This window comes from Rhyacophila brunnea, unplaced genomic scaffold (genome assembly GCF_057557595.1).
Source record: "Rhyacophila brunnea isolate RB1 unplaced genomic scaffold, BYU_Rbru_1.0 scaffold_7, whole genome shotgun sequence".
In the NCBI taxonomy this organism is placed as follows: Eukaryota; Metazoa; Arthropoda; class Insecta; order Trichoptera; family Rhyacophilidae; genus Rhyacophila; species Rhyacophila brunnea.
The window spans coordinates 38,720,350-38,740,536 of record NW_028233339.1 but is presented as its reverse complement, the minus strand read 5'-3'; the positions used below and the strand labels follow the sequence as shown (position 1 = coordinate 38,740,536).

General features: G+C 32.8%; 1 protein-coding gene across 1 annotated transcript; it reads left to right on the top strand.

Moving 5' to 3' along the window:
* Window positions 1-613: 613 nt before the first annotated feature.
* Window positions 614-18,464, top strand: Hyccin (PI4KA lipid kinase complex subunit hyccin). The gene is made up of 8 exons (XM_085957442.1): window positions 614-745; window positions 3,211-3,384; window positions 3,727-3,892; window positions 4,587-4,681; window positions 5,684-5,901; window positions 6,821-7,104; window positions 8,657-8,773; window positions 17,797-18,464. The coding sequence occupies exons 2-8, from the start codon at window positions 3,235-3,237 to the stop codon at window positions 18,333-18,335; spliced, it is 1,569 nt and encodes a 522-aa protein (XP_085813568.1). The 5' UTR covers window positions 614-745; window positions 3,211-3,234; the 3' UTR covers window positions 18,336-18,464.
* The last annotated feature ends 1,723 nt before the right edge of the window (window positions 18,465-20,187 follow it).

Here is a 20,187-nt window from a genome sequence, read left to right as displayed (position 1 = left end):
TTATCGGTGAAAACAATTTTACCAATGTGTGTAGTTGTCAAAATTTAGTTAAGTTATATTTACAATGAGTGATGTATGATTTTTGTTTTGTGAAACAAATCAAAAAAACACTTTTATGCAAAGAGATTAGATTAGATTAGACTAGAGTCCAATCTCTTTGGTTTTATGGGATTTCATTTATTTATTTGTGAAATCATTTAATATAAGTGAAAACTACTTTTCAAATTAATGTTAAAGTTATTTTTTTTGTGAATTCTGATTATTACAATGTGCGATTAATTCACACCCTTTTTTAGGTAGGTACCTAATCAAAAAAAATAAAATGGAAAAAATTTAAATTTTACAAATTAGTATAAACTTCTCAGCAATAATAAAAAAATATCGCTATCAAAAATCTTTTTTATACGAAAGTAACAAGGTACCTAGTAATGACGTTGTAAGTATGTAATGGCAAAATAATTTAAATATCTGCCCATTTGTCAAATTGGACAGCTTTAGTAGTTGAAAATATTTTTTTGTGACACCATAATATTTATTTCAAGTATACACAACTTTTATTTTAAATATCAATAGACAAAGACATTTTTTGAAATCTTACACTGGCAACAGGTTCAATCACTATTCGATAAGTGTCAAAGTGTAGGTCAACATCTGAAATTCGTGTGTAAAATGAAATTGAAATGAAAATAAGCACGAAATTAGATACATGCATTACAATTTCAATTCTATGTAATATCATTATAGGGTAAGAGCATTTTTAAATTACCTTTAATAAGCATACTTCCAATTGTATTACCGATGATCGATAGAATATTTTACTACAATTAAATGGGTTTTCAATTATTTATTGAAAGATTAAGCCGTTAATTACTGCAGTATACTCTCTTCGCCACTCCATTAGCAGTATTTTACACGTCTTTAATTTACCGATGATGATTACTTATGGAACTCCTCATTTATGATGAATCATGTATTTATTTAGAAAAAACATTCTGGCAAAATAGTAATTTAAAACTACCTGTGTTACGATACACTCCAAAATCATTCTCAAATAATGTATTACAATTGACACTTATATGATTATTATTTTTTATAGTAATATTTCATACAAAGCTCAGATTTCTACAAACAAAAATAATATACAAATAAGATGACATCACCATCCTCATTGCCATTCAATACTGAATGGTTAGGAAAACATTTATTTAAGGTTGGACGTAAAAATACAATAATTCTTCTAATTCTAATTGCTAAAACTTCCACACGATTACGTATTTTTATGGGGTAATAATATTGGAAGAATAGGGGGTGCAACAGTGTTTTCTGTCTGACAATAGACAAATATTGGTACAAGTCGGTTATGGGGAAGCCAGCGGCAAACACGTTTTGAAAATAGCCAATATACTGAATTATTTGTTAGGTTAGGGCAGGGGTCAGCAAACCGCGGCTCGCGAGCCAAATGCGGCTCTTTGGGTATTGGCGTGCGGCTCTTTGCCAAATTCCCAATTCACAATTTTTATTTTTATCAATGATTTGTACATTTATTATATTATATATAATGATATTATCGCGAAATTAATTTTTCCTACGTGATGGTTGATGCAAAAAGGTATGATTGTTGTTTTAAATCCGCCCATTGCAAAAGTCGACAAATTATTTTTTTCTCCATTTGATATTCCAACAATAAAAACATATATTTACGTTAGTTTTATTCGGGAAATCTTCTTCGCTTGATAAATAAACAATTATAAAATATAATTAATTCATTTAAATAAATCATACTTATTTATAAAAATATATGTAGGTATGGCTCTCGAATTTTTTTTAACCGTTGTGCCACTCATATTTGGCTCCTTTGGTGCAAAAGTTTGCCGACCCCTGGGTTAGGGTAAGTTAGGTTAGGTTAGGTTTTCATTCTTGAATTCATGAATTTTGCCAAAATCGGCTAGGTATGACAATTGGCGCGGTGGCCGCCTGGCTTTCACATAATCGACTTGTATCCAAATATTGAATTCACACCGTAGCTAATCATCCGTAACAATCTGTCTTTCTATTAGTACTTTGTGTCTCCGTGTACTGGTGTTGACAACTGTACAATAATAATTTTAGTACTTGCCATTAACTTGATCCATGCTATGTGTATGATAGATTGGTAAATATGCCGCAGATGCCCGCATAAGATTTTATAAATTTCTTTTTAGACCAAACCAAACCTAACTTATGTGTGATAATGATGCATCAAAATGTATGAAAATTTTAAATCAACAATTTTTTAATCGAAAAGCATCTGCGCCGACAGAAAGGGGTATTTAATATAAATTATAAAAGCTCATGCGGGCATCTGCGGCACAATTACCGATAGATTTATGCAGTATATCTAAAATACTATGATTTTAAGTATTACAGAAACAGCTTGATTTTGTTAGGTAGGTGTGTAAAATGCTGTGGTGAAGAGTGAATGTAGGCTGTGGAGATCCAACATAAATACTGCACACTAAATTTTTTCAGTCATACTTATTTGTTTTCATTGAACTTATACAAATTGCAAATGGTGTTGATTAGATTTTTAAATTTAATTAAACTATAATAGTGGTGATAAGCTGTGTAGATCTGACAAAAATAGTCCACCATTCGTCAGTCATACTTATTTATCTTCATTGAACTAAGAGTACAGATTGAGGATGGTGTGGATTAGTTTTTAAAACTCGATTAAACCCTGCCTAAACTAAACGGTTGGCCGAGCGGCTTACATGTAGGGTTATGTCATGGGTCCCAGGTACAAATCCTGGGTCTGGCAAATACACATTGTTTTTCAATGTGTGTTTGGAGCCGAGAGTATGGATCTTATAACTTGAGCAAGTGGCTGTTACCCATTTGTCGTATAAAGAAAAATCTGTTAATACAAACCTCCTCTCAGTGGAGACCCATATAATCTTCTTAGGATTAGATATGGTCAAAAAAAAACCATACCATAATAATATACCTATAAGTAAAAGATAAAAAATGTTTTTCTGTCAATAAAAATCTAAAATGATGTATTAATGGCATAATTTTATAAAAGCCTTATTATCTAACAGTTGAATATGGCCAATAGGTCTGAAAAGTTGACCAACCCCTGCTTTAAAGGGTAATATGAGTATTTTTTGATTTTAGCAGAGTGTGAAATTCCCGGCATTATGATCATTATAATTAATCATTCCACATTTCCAGAATTAACCAGGCGCAAAAATTGTGATGGGCGAACAAGTAATTGAGGAGTGGCTGGCTGACTGGGCGGCACTGGCTTCCGCCGAGCTTCACAGCTTTGCCATGGAGCACGAGCAGAGCCACGATGTTGTCCAAGCAATCTATGCCATACTCGAAGAAAGAACCAAGCACGCTGAGGTATCTATCACTACAATAACATTCTTGTAGAAGATGTATTCTTCTTCACATATAATTGTCCACTACTGCACATAGGAGAATTTTGAATATCATTGATTCCACCATTCTATTTAGTTAAACTCATGGTTAATGGCACAGACTTTATGAGATGATGGCACAGAGATTATGATCCAGAAATGACTATTGAAAATAACATGTGTTTAAGTTTATACCATATTTCTCCACACTCGAGATTTAAAACTTCTTAAATTTTCGACAAGAAGGCAACCTACTTCCCATTATTTTTGTGTTTGTTTGTGTGTTTGCGATTATCTAATAATTGTTCCCTTTCTTCTGTTTCAGCTATTAGAACCAATATGCACTCAACTGTTCGGTTTTTATAGATCACGTGAAACTAGTTTACAAAGGTTCGCCCTCCAGTTTTTGCCAACGCTTATCCACATATATTTAAATGCCGTTGTAAACAGTGACAAAAAGAACCACAAATGCATTGAAACATTGCTTATTGGTAAGATAATATATACATACATACAATCATCAAACAATATAAAATTTGATCGTAGTCAAGATATAATCTTCGCCTATATCTGGCAAATTGACATGTGTGTGTTTGGATCCCATTTCATGTCAAACAAATATAATTATACAACCATGTTTTATTCAATTAATCATACATAATGCCTAGTCCAGACCAAGATGGTTACATGTAAATTGTATATATCGTCACTGTTCTGGCAGAAGACACTAATTCGAAAAAATGGCATATTGAGTTAGTTATACCAAAATGTTCCTTATTTCAAACTTTACAGTCTGGAAACCTTCTTAATAAATAAACAGTCTTTATTTTAAAGTCATCCTTTTTACGATTACTTAATAAACTCACATGATAGACCATTTCAAACATTTTAACAACTTCAAAGTCAAATTACTCAAAACTAGTATTCTCCAGTTAGTGTGTTCTGCCAGAACAGAGATGATATAAAAATTTTATATTAAATATTGAAATAAATGCCAATTCCGGGACCAGTCCCGGGATCAAAATTTTGGCTCGGGATTGGATTCCCTATCTACATGTATAAATTACATAACCTGTTACATTTACGTACACAAAAAAAAATGAAAAACAACAAACAATAACTGTAACAGACTAACAACCAGTATGATTATAATCTCATTACGTAATACATACATGTATTTTACAGGACTATATAACCTAGAAGTAATGGATGAAAATGGAAAGCCAAAAGTTGTTTCGTTCCGCTTACCTTCTTTAGCACAAGCTTCAATATACCATGAGGTAAATATATATTTTAAAATTATCATTCACTATCCAACCCAATTTGCTAGTTGGATAGTTTTCTATTCAATGTTAGTTAAAAACAGGTGTGTTTTTTGTTTATAACTTACGATAGGGTTAACTATCAAACTGAGTTATGATACTGCGTTCACTTTTTGACATCTATGATCAGTCTAGTCTGGAAAATCATCATAGAGCCACGGCGTGTCATCATATGCGTCGTTCTTTCAATGATTGGGCTCTAGAGCAGTAAGAAACTGTTTTATCACATAATTGTATCCAGCGATGAGGCTCAATGGGCAAATGCCGCATATGAAGTGGAATCAATCCAGAAGAGTCCCTATAGACTCCATTACAAGCACAAAAACGCACCATTTGGTGCAGTTTACACACGATGGCATTATCAGACCTTATTTCTTCAAAAATGAGGCCGTAGCTATGGTCAATGGAGATTGTTGCAGGACCATGATCAATGTTTTTTTTTTTTTTTTTGAAAATATAGATGAACCGAACGAGATGTGGTTTCAACAGAATGGTGCTACGAGTCGTATGGCGACCGCAACCATCGATTTATTGAAATCAAAATTTGGCGATAAGTTGATTTCGAGAGATGTACCGGTTAATTGGCATCCAAGATCATGTGATTTGACACTTCTGGATTATTTTTTGTAGGATATGTAAAGTCACTAGTTTATGCTAAATAAACGAACAACAATTGACGCCTTGGAAGTCAACATTGTTTGTGTTATTCGTAATATACAGCCGGCAGTGCTCGAAAAAGTGGTCCAAAATTGTGCTTTGTCAAGAACATCTGCAGTAACTATTTTATTTATTGCTGTATTTTATTTTTACATGTAAAGTATTGGTCTTTCGTATAAACAAAAAAATTAATAAAAAGTTATTTTATTGTGTTATTTTTTACAATGTAACGTTCTATCGGGTTTTAAGAAACACCTTTTATAATTAATTGATTAATTAACATGGATTTGATTGTGTTTCCAGCCGCTGACACTTGCGGCAGCCTTTCTAACGGAGAGTTCTCTCAGGAGGTGGGAGGAGTGTAACACGAAACTCGTCAATTGGGGACCGCTACCTCAGGTGGAAGCGCTCAATGCTCAAAACCGAGCCAAAGTGATGACCGCACTTCTGTTTGTGTTCAACAGACAATTAAGTTTACTGCCCAAATCAGCCTTACGACAATTATGTATCATAGGTTCTCGGTAAGAGCATTTTCCAATTTGACACTCCAAGCCTCTCACAAATTGCCGTATCAAAGCAAATAGTTGAATATAAAATTTAACCATAAATATCTGTGGGAAGATACTCCATTGTCAATTTTATGTAGGCAGCAAAAAGCAATCATTATTAATTTTATTATGAATAATTACGTAAACCACTGAGAAATGCGTATATTATGTAAATAAAGCAACAGAATTCTAACCAAAACGCGAGCCGCCATTTTATTTTCGGGGCTGCCAATTAAAAAAGAAAAATAATGAACCTGTTACCAATACAACCACACCCACAATCGTATGATTTAAAATTCCTAATATGGAATGCATATAAGACTCCTTCTATCTAGAGTCGAAATTCTTTGAATTTAACAATTTTGCATTGTTGACATATTCATGGTTTTTGCAATTTTACGTGATTGTTTATCTAAATGATTTAGACACTACAGATGTAGGCCATAACAGTGAAATTAGCTATAAATGAATGTGCTTTGTGAAATAACTTTCAGTTGATTTAGTTATCAGTCTTGTAACCTTTTTCGGGCTCCCATTTATATAATAATATAAGCATGTTCAAACTGTGCTCTTGGATTTATTTGCCAGGGCCAGCCAGGCTGAGATACAAAGCTCCTTTCAATACTGCTATACTAAAAACATTCTGAAATCTATATCAAGTATTGTAACACATGAAGTTAATGGGTTTCCTCATTGTTAGTTTAAACTTTTTATGATTTACCTCTAAAGCGCCAGCTAGACGCTTATGCTTTACGACAAGCTTGCGCAAACCGGTTTGTATCGGGACACCCGTGTGTATGGACGGGAAAACTGTACGTGTAAGACACCTTATAGAATTGTATCATTTTGCATGACACTCATATTTATAACTATAAAAATCTTTGTTTTACAGATTAGTTACTCAAGGATTTTATAACCTGTCCACAAAACAAACTGGCGGCGGGACGCCTCAATTGGATCACAGATCAATTCACGGTCTGCCTCCCAGAATCCCTGTCACATCTCAATTACTCCTGGAGCTAGTTCACGGAGCATACTTTGCAATGTTCAATGAATTCTACACGTTAGCGTTTCAAGCAGTCAACGATATAGCTGCAAGAGCCTGTTACGAAGGCTACCCGGACGTTCTGTTGGTTACGGGAGCGGTGACTAATTCCTTACAAGCAAACCCGTCAGGTAAATTATATTTTTGTTTGCAATGACATGTTAGCGAATTAGATTTTATATTATAAACTTATTTTATAAATTATCATGAATACTGAAAACCAATTTAACATTGAATGTCTTTTCTGACGATTAGTTTATACGTCATATTCACCGATGGTAAAGATTCAGTGTTTTTTAAAAGTAAGATGAAGTGAATTGGAAAAAATCACAATATTTCGGAGCACATTTTGTATAGAAAACATCTAATAAATAAAACAAAAGCTAGATAGATTTATTTTCATGAGTATTTCGAGAGGTTGAAATATCGAAGAAATAAAAGTGGTAGTCATGTTTTTTATACATTTTGTATTATAATAATATAACCATCAATGAAATAATTACGTTTTTTGACAATAAATTACTGTGACATTAATTATTCGAATTTGCCTTGATTATCATGATGTGTATGAGAATTTTCTGTGAACCAAAGGAAAACAGTGATGAGTTTTGAAGTAAAAAAATGAGTGAAATATGCCAAATCAACGCATTTGAATCACTAAATGCCACACGGACACGTTAGAATTCCCATTCAAAATTGTACAAAAACCAATCTTCTTATGGCTCTTTTGAAAAATAGAGATTTTAGACTTAATAGGTACCTTGTTTCTTTTGGGCATAGATTTATCCTTGTGAATTTTATCAGATGCTTCTTTGACTGAACTACGCCCAATTTAGTGGCATGACACTAGCAAAACTAGATATAATTGTAAATTACAACATTAGTAAATTTTCTTTACTAACTTTTCTGAAAATTATGTAATAACAATAATAAAACTAAAGAAGTAATAATAACAGATGACAATACGTCGCACAGAATTAGGCTACTGAATGTAAAATGAAAATAATCGGCGCGCGTAAGTAATCGGGGCGGGTGGGCTGCGCGTCTATAGTTATTCTCCGTCTATTTTTACCACCAGTTTACACCAATTTTAATACCATTATTTAACATAACACATAATTTCGAATCTATTCAGCAGTTGTGGACAAACTTAAGGATTGCCTGGACGTCTAAAAACACTTTTATTACGAGCATTTACAGTAAAACCTCGTTAGTAAGAACACTGATAATTCGAAATTCGCCGTAATTCGAAATTTTCCCGAAAAAAAAGTCCCTTGAACATTATTTTCATATAAAACCATACCTTTAATTCGAATTTTGTAATTCGAAATGATTTCAGAGTCCCTAGCATATAATATGTAATAAAGTACACTATTTCATGGGCCAGTCATTGAAAATTGTGACAGACTTTCCTTAAATAATCCTGACATTTTATTACCCAATTCGGTAGGCACATCTATGTTCAGAAACGAAATTAATGAAAATAAAAAAAAAAAAGTTTTTCAAAATTTTTATACATATTTTTCCCCCATACATTTCGTAATTCGAATTTTTTTCGATTTTCAGTCCCATGGAATTCGCATTAACGAGGTTTTACTGTATCAAACTTATACACATGCCTCAAGTTGTACTATGTAATTGAATTTAAAGTAAAAGTATTTATAATTGTTTATTTTTTTTCAGGGCAACCCTGCGACGGACCGATGGGCATAAGCGTGGCACTATCGCCAGCCACGACCACTGTTACAGTCTCCAAATCCATGATTACCAATGCTTCCTTCAGGACTAAAAAGCTTCCAGGTAAATATGAATCTTTTCTTCAATTGATTTTGGTGATACTAGATTGCGATCATGGTGTTCGTTCAATGAAGAGAAATTATATATGATACCAAATTATTCCCATTTAGAACAAAATGAAAATGAAAATGAGTGTATGGGGTACGCACGGTAAAGTAAAAAAAAATTGTTGTGGGTGTTGGAATAGCAAATGGTTCAAATCATTTTTTTAGAATTTCCATCGATTTCAATTTATATTGTCTGTAATAGTGTCAATGTATCAGGCACACAGAAATATCAAGGAGGTAATTGAACCTAAAAAATATAGACATTTCAAATACAGAACATTATATTGCATCTGAATGGATGTTAGCTATTGGACCATGATTTGACTTGAGCTGTCAATCATAAAACAGTGGTTTTATTAGATAAGTGGAGTGATGAAAAAGTGTTGTATTTAGTAGTATAATATAAGTCAGTGATTCCCAATCAGGGATCACAAACCGTGTTAACTACACTCTTTCCAGTAAAAATCTGAAAAGTATACAAATATAATACAACTTGAAACTTTTTCAAAACAAAGAAGTGTATCTGAAGTGAAAGCATAAATAAATAATACTCTTTCATTATTTTATTTTGAAACAGTATGTTTTCGTAGTTAATTAGTATCATTCTGTGCAAGTAGGTAGATTATGCATTGCTTAAGAGCGGCACATTCTAAGGGGAACTTCAGATGAATGAAGGTGTTCTAATAATATAATTTTTGAAAGAAGATTGCAGAGAGATGTCATAAAATGTTTCAAGAGAATCACTGAGTAATCACAACTATTATAATATCGATGGTTTGTTTCAGAGATAATTTTCTGATTTTTCTTTTTTTAATTTTACAATCAGTGAAAAGTTGTATTGACGAACCAAATATTGAATGGGATTGGATGGATGACCAAGAAATGGAGGCATTGTCTGGTGTGGCCGAGAGCCTAAAGAAATTATTAGATTTCAAGACTGAAAAATTATTAAATGCATGTTGTGAAAATTACTGTGGAAAACAGTGTTGATTTCAAATGAACAGAAGACATCAAAATTTCTTACTGCATTAAATTTATATGTTTCTTTTTAACTTCTTAAATATATCTTAAAAATCTACAATATTGAAGTAATCTTTTGTTTCAGTCTGTAATTTTCTTAATTGGCGTTAGTATTAATTAATTCCATATTAAAGGAGTCATCAAAAAAGATCAATCTATAAAATGGATTACATGTAAATTGTATTTACCGTAGCACAGTTCGCCGTGAGCTTTTTTATCGGAAAGAGATGACCGTATACTATACAGTCGTCTCTATTTTCATAGCCGATTTTGGCAAAATTCATGAAAGAATGAAAACCTTACCTAACCTAAAAAATAATTCAGTATATTTGCTATTTTCAATTTTTTTTTGCCGCTGGCTTCCTATAAACCGACAAAAACCGTGTTTTATTTAGACATGAATTTTATCTCAGTACTATTACAACCCAAATAGGTTGGACGGTCTTTAATATACGACAATATATTTCCGATACAACATTTCACGGTAAAGTGTGATACGGCGAACTGCATTCACGTACAAATTTCCGGACACAGTAAAATGTATTAATATTCTATTTTAATTGTCTCTAAAAGTTTATTGGAAAAATTACACGTCATTTTTAAGATTCTTATTATAATATTAATTACTGTCAATTTATAGTCATCATTTTAAAACAACACTTTTATTTTTAGAAATGTGCATGCAATAAATAACCTACAAAATATGTATTTCATAATTATTTATCATTATCGTTTTATTTAGTTTCGGTATAATATGAATTCACATTATTTATTTTCATGAATTAATGTGGATCGAATTAAGTTAAATAAGTAGATGGAGTATTTCTATACAGAAAAATCAACAATAGTACATGGCACTACATATTATTTTCATTTTTGCAAAGGGATAACCCCTGGCATAATAAAATTCATCCTTTTTTTAATTAATCGATTCTCTGAAGTTGGTAACGAGTCTGTTCTGAATATTTATTACCTTTTTGCTCGACTTGGATAATAATAACTGTAGGTAATTTGATTATTTTAACCCTATGACACTGATGAAATTAAAATTGACTGGTGTCTTCCAACAAGTATAGTAAGCATTCTCCATTATTCAGGGTCAAGGAGGTCAATAAACAAATTATGTAGATACCATCTTAAATCAGTGATTCATAGTTTCTCCATGAGCCCTGCACCTCGAATTGATGATGGTAATAAACATAATGACGGAGCTATTTAATGTTACCCACCATAAATCCATATCGAGATGAACATACACCGTTTTTGTAACTCTTTTTCGTCAATTTAAAAATCGATTAGTCAATTAAAGTTAACATACTCATGTTTAGCAAGGAGAGGAGGGCAGGGTACGACCCTTGTGTGATTTATGCATAAGGGGCCTATTATTTCTAGCCACACCCACTGGTTATGAAGTCTAAACATATTAAAGTGAAGAAAGAAAAGACCCCTGTGGCTTTATTCTATACACAAGGCGACTATTGATGGTAGTTTATCATATTTATGTATTGAGGAAATTAATTGTTACAATAAACCGTCTAAACCAAGCATGCCCAACCCGCGGCCCAAATGAAGATTTTTTGCGGCCCAAGGCCCAATTGAAGTTTTCAGCCTCCTATATTTTTCATTTTGGTATTCATACAATACAAAAAAATTCTTGTAAATTTGCCACATTTATATTATATTTTGTGAAATTAGAACTTTCTTGTTGTGCTGCGTGCTAGTACCTGTTTTTATGCGTATGCCGACTCCACACAGACCTACTAGTCTACTTATTTTCATACAGACTGAAAAGATAAAGGAGCGGTCGTTTGATATTACATAGACAAATTACATAAATTGGAGCTTGCTTCAGCTATTTGATAGGAAAATCACACCACATGTCACCACATGTGACAGAAAAGTGGTTTCTTAAATATCGTTAAGTTTGAATGACATTCAAAGAATAATCTTCCTTTAAACTGGCTACAAACGTACCTACCACTAATGTGCATGATATTGCACAAGTATTTTGACTGTACAAACGAAATGAAAAAGTTTGTATTTCTATACTGTATACTTGTGCAGGTGTAGCTGAATATGTGTAGCAAAGACATGCACAAGTCTAAGCTGGTCACGGTTTTTTTCATTGTGTTCTTTGACAACATGGTTCAAGCGTTCTGTATGACCGTTACGTATACTTGTGCAAGTATACAGTTACATTTGTAGCAGCTTTATATCTGAAGCCCAATTTTTCAACGAAGCAGTGCCACACGTAGTAGAAAACCCTAGTACTCAGCTTCAAATGAAGTATAGTGCTACGAACTGTGTCCAATAATTCAACAAAATTGTCGGGTGTACATTTATGAACGCGTAAGAGTTTGCATTATATTTTTGTCTATGCTCACATAACAGCTGGATTTACCGCGCGAAAAGTGTTATATTTGAACTAATACTTCTGTCACCAGTCACCTTAGCTTCGACGCTTAATGCCGATAATCTAGTTGGAGTTGGCATTAAATCTTCCAACCTAGAAATTAACATATCTGCCAATGGTTTCGATAACCGGAATCGTTTCACAAACGCATCGAAAGCATCCGTCCGGTTACCAAATCTTGGCAGCAAAATTGCCACGTCAATCACTTCTATTTTGGGGACATAAAATAACCTAAAATATGGTCATACACACAGGTCAGACATCATATTTAATCAGTACTTATCCGTTAACGTTGCATTATTAACCTTTTAACAGCCCAGCTGAAAGTACTAGGTATACTCCCCAGGGCCCAGGAATTAATTATATTATAAAAAAATTAAAAGAATAGTGAAAAGTCCAATATAATGCACTTACATATATGAGACCTCAATTGAAGTTCGGCGAAAAAGTTTTTCATACACAATTTCGTGAAAATATCTGAAAATTTTCAGGTATGGTAGGGTTGTCACAACACTGCACTTACAAGAATTAGTTGATTTTTTTTTTTTTTTTTTTAATATAAGTATTTTGAAAAATAAATTTTATAGTATTTTTGTAAAATGTCACCATAAATACTTATAGCACTAAGAAGTATACTAAACACATTAAAATCACTAAAAACTTTCTTGTGTATGGAAAATTTCGAAGCACGGTTCAAAACACAGAGCAATGTCGCACTGCTTGCACAAATACCTAGTTTCTTTCCGTCTTTTCTGATTTTTTGTATTGGCACATACATAACATCTTCTTGCCGCATTAATTTTATTGTTAGTAGGTGGTATTTTACCCAAAAAATGTCTTTCTGTTAGCCTAGAGGGTAAGGGTGCTTTTCGCTTCAAAAGAGTTTTTGGTTCTAACTTATGTTTTTCGATCAGTTGTCCGATGACTTTCAATTGAAATTCACCCAGCGGTTGTTTTTTTCCAGTTTTTTGTTGGAACAATACATGGGCATTCAGCAGAGATAAATCTATCAAATGGAAAAAAAGTTTTTTGTACCATTTGACAGTTTTTCTTGTCGAATTTACAGAAGAAATTATCATATCACTACGATCCACAGCACCCATGTTTTTATTGTAATCAACAATGCATTCCGGCTTGGAAATCGGAATTTTAGTCTTATAGTCTACTTTTCCAGTAGGTTTGAAAGTATTGTTGTGAATTGTGGACAACATTGTAACATCCTTTTTATCCTTCCACGCCAAAGCCATAATTTCGTCAGTATGGAATGTATCGGTTTCCCCTTTTTTCAATTTCTTAGTAAATTTGGGCATCCCAATTCTGTTTCTCCTTACGGTTCCACAGGCATTCGTCCGGTGATCATAAAGATACTTGAATAACGTTGGGCTGCTGTACCAGTTGTCAATGTACAATGTATGCCCTAGTTCCAAGTATGGTCCAAGCATCGTTACCACCACGTTGCCCGATATACCGATGTAATTATTTTTCTCAATTTCAGTTTGTTTTCCGGTATAAATGATTACATCTAAGACAAAACCAGTTTTGCAATCAGCTATTACAAAAATTTTTAATACATATGTTCTGATATGGACACATGTACTGCTTGAAAGAAATTTTCAGTTCCTTCAGGACCTGTCTAATTTTATATAGTCGATCTCCGGGAACCTGCGTTTCATTGTCACAAAAATGCAACATTCGATGCATCAGTTCGAAACGATTCCTGGACATGGTTTCGGAATAACATGGTGAAAATAACAATCTGTGGATAGACCAGTGTTCAGATATTTTATTCCGTGAATTCCTTGACATTAGCATACACAGCCCCAAAAATGTGTACATATCATCAATTGTGCAGTCTACCCATCGCCGTAGACGATCACTCAAAACTGTGATATTTTTTGTGGCAAATACAAATTGTCTGTTGGTCTCTCGGACTAACATTTCAACAAAAGAAATATCGATGAAACATTTGAAATAGTCCATTTCGAGTGCATCCGAAGTCAAATTATCAGCTTTGCATCCCGAAACGTTAGCATCGAAGGAAAATGCGCGTGGCTCAAACATATCCGATTTCCACTCAAATGTTGGTCTTTCAGTGGATTCCGGTGTGATAATTTCACTTTCATCGACTTCCAAAGTTTCCTCAAGTTCGACATCCGAATCATCACTTCCATCGTCTTCAGATTCAACTGTTTCGATAAGGTTATCGATTTCACCAACTTCGTCGATCTCATCCATTTTGAATAATAAAATTTGTAAAACTAAACTCGTAAATAAAACACTTTGTATACGCAAATCGAATCCGAAATACAAATAAAAAATAGTCACAACACTTAGTTCTTTGTCAATTTCTATCTAAAAACATCGAAAATCTTTCTTTTCATTCAAGTTTAGTAGGTAAAATCTAAAACAAAACTCGTAAATATAACACTTTTTTATACGCAAATTGTATATGAAATATAAATAAAAACACTTGGTCACTCAATAGAAATTAAATTTCAATGTAAAAACATTGAAAACATTCCAATTATAACGCAAATCTGAATAAGAAAGCATTCCGAATTAGCATCCCGACTAAATGATATTCCGGCGACAACTGACTCATCACTATCGAATCATACCAACTGCCTATTGTACAAGATATCCCAGTGTGCAGGGGAATTTTGAGCTAACCCTGATTTGGCCTCTCGGGAAATTCCCTTATTCTCGCGATGTATGCGCCGTACAAATGTTTTTTGCTTGCAAGGTCTGATCAGAAATGTAGTTACACGTTTTAAAATTAAATAAATAAATATTTGACTCATACAAGCGCGTAGAACGGCTCGGCGTATATCGTACGGTACGGGCGCCTGAATCACCGCCGTGCATGACGTAAACGTTACGTTACGGGCAGCTATCAGGTTAAACGATCCACGAGTTACGTCTCCAATATTACAATATTCAATACAAGAATTGTATTGAATATTGTAATAGTTGTGTTTTACAAACCTAATATTAATAAAACATGTCTGTTTCAGTATTACAAAATCACAATAAATACTTAGTAATAAATACTGAGAATTTAAACACAAAATAATACTTTCAACGGTCATATCGTCACCGTTCAGGCAAAAGTCACCAACCCTGAAAATGGCAGTTTTGAGTTGAGTATGTCACCCGAAGCGTAAAATTATGTTCTTTAAGATGCAAAACTCACCTCGGTGCATTAGTTAGTAAAATTTTGCTTAAATCCGAATTATTTGTTTTTCACTAAATGACTTTCGATAAAATCTTAACAAGCAAAAGTCATTATAGATGAATAGACATTATTGACTCTATAAAAAAAAAATCCTTCGTTATAAATATACAAGCAAAAGTCACTATACTATGGATGGTGAGTTTTACTGATGCTTCTTTTGGCTAACATTGTTCAGATTATTAACAAGCAAAAGTCACCAAACCATAATTTGAGCTACCTTGCCTCCTTTAAAACCCTCCAGATGTTTTAATTAGCATCAAAAAGTAAAAGTACCTTAAAGAAATTATTAAGAAGACATGAGAAAATAATTTAATGTAGATAAAACCTTAAAAACATTAAAATCTGATTTTTCCTGCATTTTCAAACTTTCAAATTGCGATATCTCAAAACTATGTTTTTAGGGTTGGTGACTTTTGCCTGAACGGTGACGATATGTAAAAGACAAAAAACAATAAATAAACATGCTACGATTTAATCTGTTTACAATCTGACACCTGTCAAAATTTGACCGCAGTTAGCGCCTCTACCGTCGAAGCGTGTGAAGCTGAAAGCTTGCGGCAGTTTTAGCCGCGGTTGCCAAAATCTAATTTGTAATAAAAATTCTAAAACATTCCGATCACTTTCTTATGCTAATCTCATTGAATGTGTTCGCTAGTGCTTCGTTGAAAAATTGGGGTCCTGTAGTATGTATGTTTACTTTAATTGTAATATCTTTTGATTATATCTGTTAATTTACATTATTTGCAGACAGGGGAGCTCGCAATACGTATTGTGTGATTTATTTATTATCTCGAATACAACTGCATGAATTGAGTTTTGAATAATGTTTTTTCTCAAGGTATTCCAGATCTTGATTATAACTTTTCTCGCTTTTGTCACAGCAATTTTATTATACATTAGCTACTAATTTACAAATTCACAGGCAGGTGGTGGATGCATATCGACATATTATGTAGTCTACAAGGATAGTTTGATTTTTTTGCTACTGTGTTGTTAATTGCACATTATTGCTTTTCTACCATTATTATTTATGTCAATTGAAACGAAAACCTCATTTTCTTTTTAAATAAAACAAGATTATTAAATATTAAGAATGTAGTATTCTTCATTGAAAATACATTTGGAAAAGCCTCAGAAACATACCTATTAGAAAATTATTACAAAAAATCTTAAAGCAAATGAGATTTGAACTTAGTTCGTCTTAAGCTTGATTGCTGAGTGTTTTTTTTTTTTAATGAATTATGTAAATCTTTTTTTCTTTGAAATTTTCTTGAAATATAATCACACATAGTCATTGAGCTGTTAAATCTTCTGATGTAGGTATCAATTTTGTCAAAATATTTTCTGTTTGTTTATATTAGACCGCATATTTTAGTAAAATTTAAGTAAGGCTTTTAAGATCTGCCATAAATAGTGCACACTAAACTTTGTCAGTCAAAAGTATTTGTTTTCATTGAACTAAGATTACAATATGTAGATTAATTTAGTTTTTAAAATTCAATGAAACTACGAAACCATGCCAAAATAGATCTATCTATAAAATATCTAAAATTATGCAAATAAATCACAAATAACTTTAAATATTTTGTAGATAGAATAATATTTGTATATATTATAGTTTGCTTTAGGCGGGGCTTAATGAATTTAAAAGAAATGAACCAACAATATGTGTAATATGTATTCTTAACCCAACGAAAACAAATAATTATGAATGTAAAAGTGTGTACAATTTTGTCTTATCGCCCAAAGTATACCAAAACTATTATGTTTTGGTTTAGGCACGGCTTAATTAATTTTTAAAAACTAATTCACACCATCTGTAAATTGTAGTGTTAGTTCAATAAACACAAATACGTATGACTAACAAAGTTTAATGTGCACTATTATGGCGGATCTTAACAGTCTACCTCCACCTTTTGCTACTGCTATATACGTACCACCAAAATTTAAATGTAATTAACATCGGAAGCCTCCAATGTAATATGTTCAATGTATGTAGTCACCATATCGGAACAATTACGAACACAAGATGGTGGACCTCCCACTATCTATTATTTGGTTAAATCAAGTTATTCAGGGACTTACAATGTTTTGTCTTTCCTGTAAAATTTCAATTTATTCACATAGTTTTAACAGCTCGATGGCGATGTGTAGAATATCGCTTTGTGTCTTGTTACCCTTGAGAATGAATCCTGAAATTGATTGGAAACATTAAGACAATAGTAGGAAAGTATACTAAGAATCATATTCCAATACTATCAACAGTGTTACGATTATAACTAAAATGTTATTAATATTTTTTATTTGTCAGATGACATTCCTATACAAGTGGGAGTTGTGAACGCGGCGGATGGATCGGACGCCCTTAATTCGATAACAGAGGAGACGGAGACTGAAATCAGCGCGAACCAGCGAAACACGTCGTTTAGAAATTCCAAATCTAAACTGCCCTCATTCCCGGGCCTCGGCAAAAAGATAAAAGACAAAGAGAAAGAAATAAAAGAAAAGGTCGCCGCACTCAAGAGCAACGCCACGTCTGGCGACAGCATGAAGAAAAATCAACCGGGAAAAGACATGATCAAAACTCACAGCAAGAGCTCCCTGCACATGACCAATACCAACGGTGAAAACGGGGACTATCCCAGTCCTCTACTGCAAAAGAAGAGCTCCAACGATCTGCAACTGGACGGGAATTCTAGTATTATAAGCGAAGAGAAGGTGTCTTTGGTGTCGGACTCTTTGCAGAATAGCGCGGACAGTTCTGACAGTCATTCGCAGATGACGGCCGACTCGTTAGACCTGGACAGCGCCACCACGCGCCTCGCTTCCATGCAGGTTAGCTCCGTCTGATCCACTCCGACGGTAGTTATAAAACGTCGAGTCGAAATCTAACACTGTTGATTATTTATTTTAGATTAAGCGGTAGGTATACGAAATAATTTGTTGTGGTTCACATTCCATGTGTAATTATTAATATTATAATTTATTGTCGATTGCCGAACATTTTTGGGCAAACGTGCCGCAGTTGAAATAGTATTACAAAAGTATTTTCTATCAAATTAACTCTATGCCCGATTGTCGACGCAATAATCGTCATATTGTATATTTTGATTATGTATTTATTCTTTGTAGGCTTGTAATTTTAATAGAAAATTTATGTGTAGTTATTTATATTGTTAAAAGTGCAAATCATTTTCAATTTTTAAGATGTTAATATATTTTGTGAAAGCGGTTCAGAGATATTGTTACAAATCTCTTTTTGTGTTACGATGATGATATGTTTTGCAATATTTCTATTAATGTTTTATATCTATATTCTTGTACTCTTAACGGTATGTTATTGTAAATAATTACAATATATGTATATAGGATAATCGTGTACAAGGAAGTTGTGTTCATACTATTATTCAAGCCAACATCAAATTGTGATCGTAAACTGTAATACATAATCTCTGTTGATGCATTAGATTACAAATTTTGGTACTGTTCGGTTATACGGAATACAGTGGAAAACACATTTTGAAAATAGCCAATAAACTGGATTATTTGTTAGGTTAACCTAACCAAACCTAACCTAACCTAAACTAACCCAAACTAACAAATAATCCAGTATATCGGGTATTTTCAAAATGTGTTTTCCACTGTATTCCGTATAACCGAACAGTACGCAATTTTTTTTTGCACTGTGAAGTTAATGCGCTGAAAGTCGTTCCGATAATAATTCCGAGGATCGAAGTGAAAACGCAGAGTTGACGGATATTTTATGTATTGCTTACTTTAATGGAATATATTTACAAATTAATTGAATCCTATATTATAATAATACATATTATACTAACATAATTATTATGATACTTTAGGGATTTATTATATTTTCCCGTATTCAACACAATATTTTTACGATAAGCTTATGGCATATTTAAATTTATAATATTGAAATAAATAGCAAACACACTTGTCCGTTTATATTTGTCAACGAGCGCAATCCGCAAATCTAAAATGCTAGATCAGAAGCATGTTTGTGATTTCCTTTTGTTTTTTTGATCGTTTAAATTTTCAGAACCCAAATGTATAAAGGCCAGCGAGTAGCGATACCACTAAATAGTGACAAAATTGACAAACACAAGTGACAGCTGTCAATATAATCAAATATACAATACTATATTTTCTTGAATTTTATGTACGATTTATTTGACTATTTTCACAGATATCACATGCATTTCTCAAAACTATCACTATTTACTGGCAGTGGTACTTATGTTAGTTGGGTCAATTTAATGACCATATCTCTGCATCTGGCCCTAGGGTGCTGATTGTATTGAGAAGTGTTTTTTTCTCTTTCTTATCTAAAATCTGTAATTATTAATTCTGGACCTTGGCAAAAAAAGTGCCTATGTCGATATGGTATGTTAGAAGTGATTGTTTAATGCCTTTTAAACTTAATAATTGATAATTTTAATAGTATGCACTATAGATTTTTTGTTTGTTTTTAAGACAAGTTAATTATTTGGAAAAGACTGAAAAATAAATTAATTTTTGAACAAGTTTTTGAACAACATTTTAAGTACTTTTCAACACTTAACTCAGTATGAGCAAATTTTGACATAAGCACTTCTTTTACCAAGGTCCTGAATTAATTCCAGAACATTTCAATACATATAAAAGCATCTAAGAAAATCATTTAGATGTTGGGGAAACTGGA